We start from the raw sequence: 13,442 nt of genomic DNA on the forward strand, positions 1-13,442 counted from the left end.
CCCTGCTCCGCTACACAGCGTGGGTCGAGCAGTAAGCCAGCAGGCAGGTTTATCTAACCCTCAGGAATGCTAGGAGCTCTGGTGATACTTAGCAGGTTCCCAGTTCCTCAAGTTTTTCTTCCTGGCCTACCAGGTTAGGAAAGAGCCTGGGCTGGCAGCATCAAAGTAATTAGGAACTTAGTTGCTCCAATGAACAAAGATGATAGCTATATTTACCAAGCTGTTCATACCAAATGTAAAATCACTGAAAAGGTTGTTTTGTTTTGTTTTTCAAAGCACATTATGTTCAGGGAAAAAAAATCTTAGTAGAAAACATTTTGAACATTTTAATTCACTGAATACTAATTAATCATCCACTGACAGAGTTCAGTGTTTGTGAATACAAACTTTATAAGGAGCAAGACAATGTATTACTACACTTTTGGTAGGAAACTTGAGGGTATTTTCAAAATTTGTTTTTTACCAAGTAGCAGATTAGCAGTAAATGCATGGTTCTCATTCATATCGGTATGTTTACAGGTCGGATAGTTTTTTTTTCATTTCACAATTTGGACAATATCTTGAGCTCCCGCCTAAGTCATAAAGAATATGACAGTGCTAAATCAATCACAACAGTTGTTTATTTTCTTAATATTTTGCCCATAAAATATTTGGCTTTGATCTTAATGCTCTGAAACATGTGAAAATGAAGAAAGCTGTTCATTGCCTGGCGACTAGCGAATGCCTTCCAGAGAAGGAACTCTTATCCAATCAGTATTTCACCTCCAACTGAGATCTCCAACAGGGAGACAATCTTTATTCATTAGGAGCTAAACCTGAACTTCACATTAGAAAGATTCAACAGGTTTGTATATAACAGCCACATTCTTACTAATCTAATCAAGGTAGGATTAGACAGCCTTTATAATGCAGGTCTGAAAAAAATCATCTACAGCCAGGCCACTATAAGGTTTTGTGATAACTAATGGTAACTCCTGCAGATTATCCTAAAATAGTCAGAGCTTCTCTTCCTCCTACCAAAACTTCAATCTTGTTTGGTCTCCATCTGTCATGTCAGTTAACTCCATCCTCTTGAACACACATACATGGCAGTCTGACCATTTGATCAATTCTCACTGCACAGCAAGTTTTGGAATTCAGTATGTTGAAGTGCAGCAGTGTCTTCTATAGTCAGGTAATAGGTGATGCCTGTACTTACCTTAAGTGGTTCTAAAATTTTACTGAGAAACAGAGTAAGACTACATAACTAGACACGTTACAAAGTACTGCCACAATGGGAAAGAGATCAACGTTACATAAGCAGCCTCTATTTCTTGACCTGGCTGAACAACCTCAACATATATTGATTTTTCCCATTTTAATGGCTTATTATAGCATATGCCTTAGGTTTTTTTAAAGCAATTAGATACTAATTGAAGCCAGTGCCCTTTCTAAACAGTTCACTGAATTATAGCCCTATACCTCACACTGTGTTTGTTTTTCTACTGCTGAAGCTTTATTTTATTTTATTTTTATAAATCATTCTTAAGTGTTTGAATCAAAATTTACAAAGGAACCTAAATCAGCTCCCAGTTTACATCAGCAGCAATTAGGACAAAACTTTAAGAGCACACTCTCGGCGGGCACAGTATCTTGGCTGCATTTTGACTACCTATGACAAAGATGTTCATTACATTATAAAGCTAGGACTATAAAATCATTCTGTAGGGAAACTTGTAAGAAGGAAAAAGAAATAAACAAACTATAGTATATACATAACCATCTCAGAAAGTAATCTTCAAAAATTTGCCTAGTTGGTACAGTCAGAAAAATATTTTGCTGGATACTTAACAACAGAGTTTGTATACCAGAATAAAACTCAATCCCAAAGAATGTGCCATTGAGAACATTTTATTAACTGACCACTTAGGTGTCTTTTCACAAGCCCCTCCTCATTTATTCCAAAACAAGGTACTAGCACGGGGAGTTATACTGCTGCACTCAGAACCGAAGAGCAACGCAACAGATTCATACACCTTCTACGTAATCAAGTACTCAGTTATCCTTTCCCATTGTCATTTTCTTCATTCTACTTAGGAAGTTCAAAAGACCCCCAAAAAGGCCACAGGAACAAAGGCATAATAAACAGTGAAGTCATTCAAGCCCTCATGTATAAAATAAATAAATATAGTAGATCTGAATACGCTACTCTGCTTTAAACATACTGCACACTACACAGTATTATGTGCCTATATGCATTTAAGGTTTTATTAAAACACTAAGCTACTTAGTCCTTAGGATGTCAAAGTTGAAAACTGTTGCCAGTAAACCAAACAGTATCTGTTTGTTGTGGGCTTATATAATCATTGCTTATATCACCAAATACCTAGATTTCATACTATTCACTAATATAAAAAAAATATACTAATCACAGTAAAAACTCTAAATTATCTTCTGTTCTAGCTTTGTCTTTCATAAACATTTCTCCATTCTGCTTACTCATACTGAATGCACACATAAAAGAAATACAAAAGAATACATAAAGTTAAACATGTAGCTGAACTGTTTTTTTCAACCTCTGTACTAATTTGGAAAAAAAGCTACACAACATCTCTAAGTAATTATTTGAAATTACCTCAGTTTCCTTCTCCTAAAAGCAAACAAATATTTTGTCACATAAGACATCAAAAGCGAAAATATTCAAGAGCTTCTTCCATAAAATTTCAAAACCTTCAAAAGCTTTACTAGTATATTTTTCATACTCCATTTCATATAACGCAGCAATGGCTCAACTGGCCATGTAGCTCTACAGCTCTTACAAGTTAAAATAACATCATTAACATGTACTTCACATAAATCCTATAACGCATATCTGCAACTGTGAAATCGCTTTTCAAACAGTAATTCTTACTCATTGAACTGGCATTCAACAACTTATTTATAGAATCCAAAACAAAGCCTAGCAATAGTAGTCTGCCATGCAATTTACACAGAGTTTTTGTTTTAAATTGCAGCTTAGCCAATCATCTGCCATTCTTCCGTACAGCCAGGAAAGCAGGTAACCACTCTTGGTATGAAAAATCACACAGTAACAGAAAAACAACTTCAGCTAGTCAAACACTTGTGGCTTTCTATTGTAAGACCCATTGGTTCTTTCCATAATGTGGAAGCTATCTGCCTGGATTAGAAACAATTTAATATTAAAGACTATTAAAATATCAGTATGCTAAAGCAGCATAACATATCCTCTCTCATTCAGAGCTTTCAAAGAATCGTGCACCCACACTAAAATACAAAGTCAGTGTGAAAATGAAAATAAAATCCAGTTTTCTTAATTTTTTGTTCAGTAAGACATAATCAGGAATATGGCTTCTCTGAGCTTATTTACTGAAATCAAAGTTAGAAGACTCCAAAAGTAAGATTTATTTAAAAGAGTAAAGTCTATTAGTCATTAGTTCCCTCTTCCATCTTAGACCTTAGACAGCTGTGCTAATACAGTGTGTTGAAATTGCTCCATTTCAGTAGGGATGTGGAACTGATGTTGTTCCAATCTATGCTCCTTGAAGATACAACACCATTTACCATTAGAAGCAGTAGGGCTAAAGAACTATCCAAATGAAGCTAGTGTTAAGGTGCTGATCATCCACACTTTCTGTGGAGTTTTACTCGACTATACTACATTCCTGGTGCAGCTGATATGCTGTCATATTTGTCCAATATTTATCTGAGGGGAAAAATGCCCCTGCAATCCAAAGTCTGCTCCAGAAATACTCTTCCCCAGTCTGAAAAGTGTATTACTAAGATCAGACCTCACATGCCATGTAAGACCAGAACTAGCAGAACCACAACTGCCCTGAATTCCTACCCCCACCACTGAGGACATTTTGGCAAGGCAGAGCTTTGCAGAATTCTTACTTCCTGTTCTTGTTTCTAGACAGCCACAGTCTGCATCACTCACAGGTCTCTACAAATCTGGCATGCCTGACCTCATTAAAAAAAAAAAAAAAGCATCCAGGCAACCTCAAGACCAGCAGGATTGACTAAAACAAATGGAGAGCTTTGCCTAGATGCTTCATCAAATGTTTTAACATATGTGTGTATAATTTAACAGAAACTAAAATTACAAGCCTAACTATTAGCATCAAGTTCTTTTATTACTTCACTTACCTAAAAGAGCAGCAAAAATAGGAAAGCGATTTGGATTCAGGTCCAGTTGCTTGGCAACTTCATGCATTAGGTATTGGCTTGTTGTGAGACTTTTCCCATTACGGCTCAGTTTTAGGGCATGGGCACTGAAATAGTAAGGGATGTTGCACAATGCATAATCGGAGTCATATGCAACCAAACCATGGAAACCTTTTTCTCTGCAGAAAGCAATTACTTCTTGATGATGATCCTCAATGCTCTGTGCAACCTATAGTGGAAGACAGAATAATTAGCTACAGCGTTAAATTGCAGCACTGATTTATCACACGTATTATGATATATTAGGTCTTTCTGAAACTATAAATGTGTATTTGAAACACCTGCAGAATATTTATAGCAATTAAAGAATTCGATGACATCGCATGTTCAGACAGGATGTAAGGACTGCTCGGCAGCACAATGCAAAATTCTGGAAGCCTACTCACTGAAGTGGCATTACGTAGCACTAAACTCATCTGAAGTAACTGTTTATTAACAGAAACACTCGAGCTCCAAACATATTACTGCACCAATGTCTGCATTAACTCATGGGAAACAACCCTAAGGCTGCGGATACTCGAGCAGGTCCGCAAGCCAAGGTGCCCCCTTGAAAAGCACCCCCACCACACCATCACTTTTAAAGTTTCACAACCCTGTTCCAGCAGCAACAAACTAACCCCAGACAAACAGGGGTAACTTTCTTAACCTTTCCAATGTCCACCCTGCCCCCTGAAGCCTAATTGCCTCCTCTTCCCAGCTTCAGACCCCCTACAGCCCATTCGTTTCTGCACGGCTGCCTCTGATGGTGCAAACTGCCTCAGGTTTACAGCCCGAACTGCACCTCTCCGCTCATGTTGCCTAGCAGAGCACATATTTTAGGCTATGGCCGTTGGATGACTAGAACAGACATGTTCTGCTGGGGGGACACGGGCCAAGCCCTACCGTCAGAGATATAAAAGCAAGCCTTTCTTCTCGACAAGATCAAAACAAAACGGAAAATCCACTGGGCGAACCCATGGCACCGGGTTAGTGCTTCAGCCCCGTGCCCCGACGTGCCGCAGGGACCGCTGCGACGACTCCTTGCCTACAAGCCCGACACGAGCAGTGCCAGCTGGGTGCTCCTAATGCCCGGCGCTTTTCCCATCGACCCGTTTAGCGAATATTCGGAAATCCCCGCGTGAGTTTTGCCTCAGTATAACCCAGCTAGGTACTCCATTTTAACAACATACATAGCAAGCGATCCCAAAATAGCCGCGCACAAAACCATTAGCTTCAGACGCCACGGTATGTATGAATAACAACAGCGTGAGCGCCAGAGCAGCTCTGTGCTTCCTCCGCAGACAAGTCCTACCAAGCACACAGCCTTGCACCTCCACGGCCCCACAAAATGCTCCAGCATCCACCTCCCTCTCAGCAACAGGCTCCCTTCGCCCAACATCAAGTTTAAAGTGACCCTTCCTCTTCCACCCATGCCTCGCAGGCACCTTCTGGACCTGACGCTGAATTAGGCATCCACTGAGGCTTGGCAAATCCTGCTTTTCCCACGTAGCTTCACAAGATGCCCCCTTTTTGGGTGCCCTGAGCACCCACCAGCCCGCACCTCGCTCGGAGCCATGCTGCCGCCAGGGGAAAGCACCCTAACCTCTCCCTGCTCCCCGTGCTACCGCCCTACAGTTCTGAGAAAATGTTACTTCTTTTGAGACATGCTTGATGGACTGTACCACGGCGCTTTCCAAAGTTAATTTTTTCTGTGAGAAACACAAGAGCTATTCATTTTTCTAATGAATTGTACTGTCACCTAGCAAAATGTGCGTGCCTGCTGCACGCAGAATAGGAACAGACTGTAAATACCACAGGAACAATTTAAAGACGTCAGATTTATACAGTGACTAACCCAGGGAGGGCAACACAGCCCTCTCCCCACCTCCAAGTCCTTGTATGTTTTAAATTAGGATATTTCCCATAGCTTTTTTCCTTAAAGGGTACATAAATTTAAATTACGTACATATATTTAAAACAAACATCTTTGCGTGCACGACAGATACCTACAAAAACAGAGTACAAACTCTTTTACAGCTCTGTGTGACATGGATGTGCAGGCAACACGAGAGGAAACTCAGCTCCTGGCCAGCTCTGCTCTCCTACAGACTGCTTCCTCCCCCTCCACAGCACCAGTCCCCTCCCTCCTTCCCTCCCCATTTTACAGAGCTATCTGACACAGCGTGCTCCGAGCGTGAAACTGCAGTGTTTATGTAATGCTGGAATCCCTATTCAAATAATTGAGCTGCCACACGGAAGAGAGCTATATTTACCGAGGTATAGCTAACCTGCAATGTAAAACTCAAACCCGGTGAGAGTCGGGATAGATAGCTTACAGGTCGTACCAGAGGGGAGCCCAAAGATGCAACTGCACCCACACAGCGTGCACAAGTCAAAATCAACCCGGGGCAGGGAGGGGGGAATCACAGCCCGCAGTTTGGAACAGTTTTCGAGACTAAATCTTGTGTAAGCAGTAGTGATGCTGGACCAGAAAGAGAGAATTCTGCATGAGTAAACAGGCACATGCACGTTTAGATGCTGAGAACAAAACAAAGTCTCACCAAAGTGTGAAAGATGTTAAGATCTGCTCTGCTGAAGTGTTTAAATTTCAGCAAGCATGCTTCGCATTAAAAGGGTTCTTTTATGAACTATTCCCCCTCCCCCAAACAGACAACTATCAGGTCACAATTACACTACGAACCCATAGGATATTTATTATAACTAGGAGGAACCTGTTATTTTTACATCCTGCTGAAACCATCTGCGAGTGGTTTATAATTGTTCTAGATGAAATACGTTCCTTTTTTTCTCCCCACTAATTACCAAAATAGATTAAATTTATAGCCAGTTCATAGGTCTGCAAAGAAGCCTTCTACTCAAGACTCTACTGTTTCCTCAAAATATGAAAATCCGTTTCACAATTCAAGTTAATCAGTATTCTCAAACCCAACTTTTCAAAACAAATAGAGAAAATAATAGAATTTGATAACTGTCTCGTGCATACGTAAATACAAAGTCACCCATACATGCAAATAAAAATCACACATTCAAACCGCATTTGCTGTCTGCCCACCAGGAGGGTTGCTAGAAAGTGAGCATGAGGGAGAATGTGAATAAAACTGAAGTAAGGTTTACAGACAGAAAGATAAATGCAGTAAAGCTGATATATTAAGAGAATAAATTGTATAAGAAAAACAGGAAAAGGAATATGATAAAAGTTCAACAGTACCTTTAAAGTACATCCTGTACTATAACCAGGAAATATACTACCTAACCCTAAAATGAATCAATTCAAATCAGCATCCAGTTTCTCAAGAGCTGTAGGGGTAAAGCATGGAATGGGAATGTACAACATCCTTCCCATTTCCATGAGAGCTGGCCAGCTAGGAGAACCAGTGCAATGCAGACCTTCCCAGAGCTGGTTCAATGGCACAAATGCTCCTAACAACAACAAACTCCCCCAGCGCTATTTTGTAACTTGCACTTGCCAGCTCCACAAGCTAACCTAAAACAAATGTCCACTCTCGAATCTCCCCCAGAAAAATTGACCTCCCTCTCCCCCCTTTTTTTATATTAGAGTTATACAAGGGACCCAGCATGACATGCCCTCTTGTTCCTAAAACCGTTCCTAGAGATTAAGAATAAGGCCTATTACCAAGAAATCGTAAAGTAGCTAATGCTGCTGCTAAGCCTGAAAGCAAACAAAGTGCTACAGGTGACACAGTTGTCAAACGAGGCGACATTATTAGGATGTAAGGTACTTCCCCAGAAACTAATGTGGTCTGAAACATAAGATATTTAAACGACTAACTAGTTCAGTGTACTTTGGGACCATTACAAATGCCTAATTCCTATCAAAATCAAACAGTCAGCTTTGAATCATGTACTATGTATTTTAACACTGCATTACACAAAGAATCCACATTAAAAGAAAAAAAGTTACGTGAGCCCATATATTCCTTTACTAAGGAGCTCTACGTCTCAGTAGCAAACCGAGATTTATCGTGCATCCACAAGAGCAAGGTTAATGCCTTCCCTGCACGCTCCCTACAACTTTGTGCTCGAAGAACGCAAGTATTTCCCAGCTATCAGAAAACCCCTGGATTGGAGGCCGTCCTCGCTACCACCCCAACTCCCAGCAGCACTCCCATCCCCTGAATGCACGGAGCTGTGCTGGTGGCCTGACCAGGACCATGAACCGCTACAGCAGGCACGGCCACGGCTCCCAGTCCCACACCAGCAGTGGGTGTTGTGGCCCAGCACCAGTCCCGCTTCGCCAGGGCTTGGGGACACCCAGCCCGGGGTCCCCCAGCGGGTAGGGGGACGCGGGGCTCCGGTGGCTGTCCCCACACAGCCCGCGGAGCTGTCGGAGCCACCCGGCTGAGGGACGAAGCCTTGGGCAAGCTGGAGTGTAGGACTTGTTGCGGGCCTGGCGGTAACTCATCCATCTCGTTTCTTTTTTCTTTTTTTTTTCCCCTCATACTTTTTTTTTTTTTTTAATCCTCCTCCTCTTCGCCATCCATCAGCCGGCGGTGCTCGCGGGGAAGCGCCGCTCACCTGCGGGGCGCCCGCGGGGCCGAGGAGGGACATTTTGAGGCCGAGGAGCGGGCGGAGGCCGGCCCCGAAAGAACATGGAGGCGCGGGGCCTCGCCGCGGCCGCCCGCTCAACTTGGGCGCTCGGCGGCCGCCCACCGGAGGCCTCCGAGGCCCAGGCCGGGGGGGGTAGGGGGAACCCGGCCCCGCCCGGGGAAGGCCCCGAACTTCCCGGGGAGGGGGGCGAGGAGCGGGGCTTCCACCGCCTACCCCCCCTAAGGCAGCGATGTCTTAAACAGCAGATCCCCCGGGAGCGAGGCCGCGGCGCCGCTCGCCCCGCCGAAACTCGGGCCGCCCCCCCGGGCCCGGCGACATTTTGCGGCGCTGGGGGAGCGCCGTGCCCCGGGCGGCCCCGCTGCCATCTTAGCGCGGCGCCCCCACCCCGCCCGGGCCGGGCCGGGCCCCGTTAGCCGCGGGGCAGGCACCGAGCGGGGCCCGGCCGCTCACCTTGATGTGGAAGCGGATGAGGGCCAGGCGGATGCAGTGCGCCATGCAGACGGGCGGCAGGAACCAGACCTTGGGCGGCGGGGTGCCCTTGTTCTGGACGTGGCTGACGATCTGCTGCGCCGTCTGGCGCTCGTTGCCCTGGCGCTTCACCCACTCGTGCAGCCGGGCCTTCTCCAGGGCGCCGTTGAAGAAGACGAAGAGCTCGATGTTCCCGTTGAAGCAGGCCTTGGCCAGGGCCGCCAGGTAGCCCAGCATGTGGTTCCACTGCCCGCCGCTCACCCAGTCCGTGTAGAAGCCGCCGTAGAGCCGGTGCAGGCAGTTGTCGGCGTCGATGAGGAGGCGCAGCGGGGTCTGCGGGGGCCGCTGTCGGCCCCCACCCACGAGGCTGCCCCGCGCCAGCTTCTGCAGCTCGACGGGCACCACGGCGCTGGGGCAGTGCTTCTCGATGTAGTCCTGGAAACCCTGCACTCCCATGGCGAGGACCGGGCGGCGGCGGCGGCGGCGGCGGGCGGGCGGGCGAGCGGAGGCCCGGCGGCGGCGGCGGCGGGGTCTGTGCTCGGGCCGGGCGGCGCGGCGGTGGTTGCGGGCGGGCGGTGGGAGCGGTGGTTGCGGGCGGGAGCGCTGGCTGCTGGAGGCGGCCGTTCAGCGGGGAGTTGTATGGATTAGTGGGGGGCTCATGGCTGCTGCGGCCGCCATGTGCTGCTCTCACAGAGCCATGGCTCGGGGGATCCGGGCTGCTGCCGCTGCGGCTCCGACTGCCGGCGGGCGGGGGAGCGGCACAGCGCGCAGGAAGCCAACCCGCCGCCGCCGCCGCCTGCAGCAGGGAGAGCGGAACGGGCGGGACTTGGCGGCGGGCAGCGCTGCCACTCACGGCAAGGGGCGCGCACCCGGCCGCCGCCGCCGCCGGGAGGGAGCGGCCGGCCCCCAGCACCCCGCTGCTGCCGCCGCCCGGTGCCCGCCGCCCTCACGGCCCCCGGCGCTGCCCTGCCCCGTTCCGCGGCTGTGGGGCGGCGCGGCCCCGCAGGCAGCCCGCCCGCCGCCGCCGTTGCATAACCCAAGCATGCGCGGGGCCGCGGGCGGAAGCGGCTGGCGGGGAAGGGGAGGGGGCTGCGGCGGGGGCGGGCGGCGGGAGCCCGACGGGGCCGCGGCGGGGCCCCTTTCCCTTCCCCTCCTTCCCTTACCCCTGCCCCTCCGAGCGGGGAGAAGCCCCCCGGGGCGCAGCGCTCCCCGCCCGCCGCCATTTCGTGCCCGAGCCGGGCCCCGCACCTGTTGCCTGCGGCTCCGGCCCCGCCGCCTTTCCCCTCGGTGCCGGGGGGGCTCGCGGCCGGCCTCTGCCCGGAAAGTGTCCGAAAAGCGCTTTAAATCCAGGCCTGTCGCCCGCGGGCCGGCCGAGTGCCTGCTGCCGCCGGCAAAGGGGTGTAAACACAAACCTCGGGGACAAAACCCGCTCTGCTGCCCGGGGCAGGCCGCAGTTAGCTTTCTTCAGGCTGAGCTGGGGAAATGTTAAAAAGTCCCAGATCGGGGCCGTCCCACGCCACAGAAATCGCCTGTTTGCTTTTGAAGTAATAAACTTAGTGTCAGAGCCCTCTCTGGTGTGTAAGAAAATGTCAAGCCGCGCATGCTGTATATTCATGTTAATATTTTGTCAATCAGGAGATAAATGTATTGTTAATGAGATTCCAGTCAGGCTGCATTGGCACCTGAAGTAAATATTCACGCTTGAGAGTAGCAGCGCCTTAGGGAGGGGGCTGGTTCGCTCCCAGGCCGCACAATGCTAGCGTGAGGCTGCTCGGTGGGTATTTGTATCCGAGGCCGTCTGGTACGGCGTAAGGGTGCTGAAATAAAGAGTACTGAAAAAGCTCTGGAAGTAGTCAATGAGAAACACATGGTTCTTCCTAGAACTCTGTTTTTGGACTAATCCAAGTGTGGGTTCCTAAGTAAATAATTTTTTTCAGACTACTTTTCCCTTAGACTTCTTAGATTTTCTTTTAGTAGTCGTCATATGTTATGATAACATCTAAATAAAAAGCCTTAATAAGAATGCTTTAAAAGGCATGCAAAGCATGGTAGCAGACCAGCACTGCTAATACAAGGAAAGAGGAAGAAGGAGAAAGGGCTTTAGAAATACAAAGATCCCCAAATGCTCAAAACTTGGTCAAAACAGCAAGTACCACCATACATGTGCAAAAAAGCAGCTGATGGGACATGCCTACATATAACCAACTCGCCAACCAAATGGAGTACAAAATTTGATCAAAACCAGCTAAAGGATGTGCTCTTTTGATGTGCTGTTCGGAACCAAGTCTTTGTAAAACACTAAATAGTATGCCACCTCTTCAAAACACACATTTAAAAGATGCTTTTGTCATCTCATTTTCTCAGTCACGCACCTGTTTGGGACAGGCCATTAAATTATTTTTAAGAAAAGAGCAATCACTGTTGAAGAAGAAATCAATACTTGAGTAATTATTTCACAGGATATTTAAGTCCAGCATTCTTAGGAATGACAAATCACATATATTTCCTGTTTACTTTGGTTTTACTTCTTTTGTTTTGTTGCTCTTTTTTTTTAAAAAAAAAAAAAAGGAAAATTGTTTCAAAGCATCTGAAACTGGAAAAGCAGCTGTTACCTTTATGACACTTCCCATGAGTTAGGTGGACTCTGCGTTACTGGGTGCTATCAGGCTCACAAGCAGCCATGACCCTCCTTCCACAATGGAAAAGCGAAAAGGGAGGTAAAATGGAAGGGGAAAGTGCTTGAAAAAGTTATTTGATACACACAACTGGTTTTTGGTAAATAAAAATTGGCCAGATAAGAAGGCAAAGGAAAAGAAGTGTAATTTATGGAAAACAAAATTACACTGGAATACAGGTAGACTAAGATCTAAAAAGCGATTAAGCGAAGGCGTGAAGACAAACAAGGTGTTTTTTCAACAACCAGCAGCAGAAAGCCTGCAGGGGTCAGTGGGTTCTCTGCACGTTAAGAAAATGGCACAACAGAGGAAAAGGCGTTGAGGAGCTTTCTTTCTCAGCCCTGAGACACAACACATTGCACTCTGTGGGTTGTGAAAGGGAAGGGTTAATAAAGATTAATATTAAAGTCAGTGACTCATTATCCAACCTGAATAGAAGAGAATTAGGAGTGGCTCCCTAGAAGGAAGGAACTGAACAGTCATTAGGAAGAACTCCTAATGAATAACCATGTCAGGGCAAGAACATAGAGATGAATGATACCATTTTAGCCTTCGTTCTCTGTTAACGAACTTGGTCCTACGAGATGAATGTGGATGTAGGCAATGGAATGAACTATTGAGGGTAACCTCGATGGGTACATCTGCCTGGGAATAATCGATGCGTGTATTATCCATGGGAAACACTTGCTTTACTTGATTTCCCTTAATATTTCTCCTCTGTTCTCACCCTGGTGTGTCTCACCGAGGAGCTGCTGCCCCAGAACTTTCCAGTCCTCACTGCAGCAGGAGAAAAGCTCCTGTCCTGCCTGCTTTCTGCTGCGGCCAGTGAGCAGGCCATGGGCTTATCCTGCACCGGGACACTTTCATGCATTGTTACTTCCACGCTCAAGGTGACATAGGCCTATTATATTAGTATTTCTGTATTGAATTTCAAGCAGACATTTGTAAGTAAACATCCAGTAAGCGCTGACATTCCTCTGTTAGTTGTGACTGTTAGCTGCCCTATTTCCCTTTCCTGTAATCTGAAGCATTTGACTGTAGTAGGGGTAAATGGCACGCAGTGATAAAACTAGCCGTTTTTCCTCTCATGCTAAATTTCTTGCATATCTACTTATTCAAAGTTTTGCTTATAGAAGCTAGCAGGTTCCTTATGTGGTTTATATAAAACATCAACATTTTACTGGGGCACTTCCCCAGGTTGACATACCACCATCTTCAGTACGTATGTTATTTCAAGTGATTTCCTTTTTTCTTTTTTCTTTTTTTTCTCCCCAAGTTACAGGCATTCTGGCTACTTACTCTAAAATAGTTCCAAAAAAAAAAAAAAAAGTTGAACAAAAAATTACTGTAGGTTGTTTTTTTTTAAAAAAAAACATTTATTTATTTTTAAAAGGTGTGTGTGTGTCTGTGTGTGCAAAAATTAATAATCATTGAAGTCCTGCTGTAACTTTGTACCATAGCACTTGCTTCCAGGTGAGACATCCCTTTCTTGTCTCTTATGTTGGT

The 13,442-nt window shown here is 46.3% G+C and overlaps 1 protein-coding gene across 3 annotated transcripts in view; it reads right to left on the reverse strand.

The window, feature by feature from the left end:
- FAM120A (family with sequence similarity 120 member A) overlaps positions 1-10,240 on the reverse strand; it is a 54,062-nt gene extending 43,822 nt beyond the window's left edge. For 2 of the 3 annotated variants that reach the window (XM_048061573.2, XM_048061571.2), the window contains exons 1-2: positions 9,244-10,239; positions 4,147-4,393 (exon numbers count right to left, since the gene is read on the reverse strand). In XM_048061573.2, coding sequence (XP_047917530.1) covers positions 4,147-4,393; positions 9,244-9,717 — 721 coding nt within the window. In that variant the 5' untranslated portion in view covers positions 9,718-10,239. Of the gene's footprint in view, positions 1-4,146; positions 4,394-9,243 lie in introns of all 3 variants that reach the window. The other variant, XM_048061572.2, reaches the window with a different exon arrangement.
- Positions 10,241-13,442: the final 3,202 nt, after the last annotated feature.

This window comes from Anser cygnoides, chromosome 10, assembly GCF_040182565.1.
Source record: "Anser cygnoides isolate HZ-2024a breed goose chromosome 10, Taihu_goose_T2T_genome, whole genome shotgun sequence".
Classification (NCBI taxonomy): Eukaryota; Metazoa; Chordata; class Aves; order Anseriformes; family Anatidae; genus Anser; species Anser cygnoides.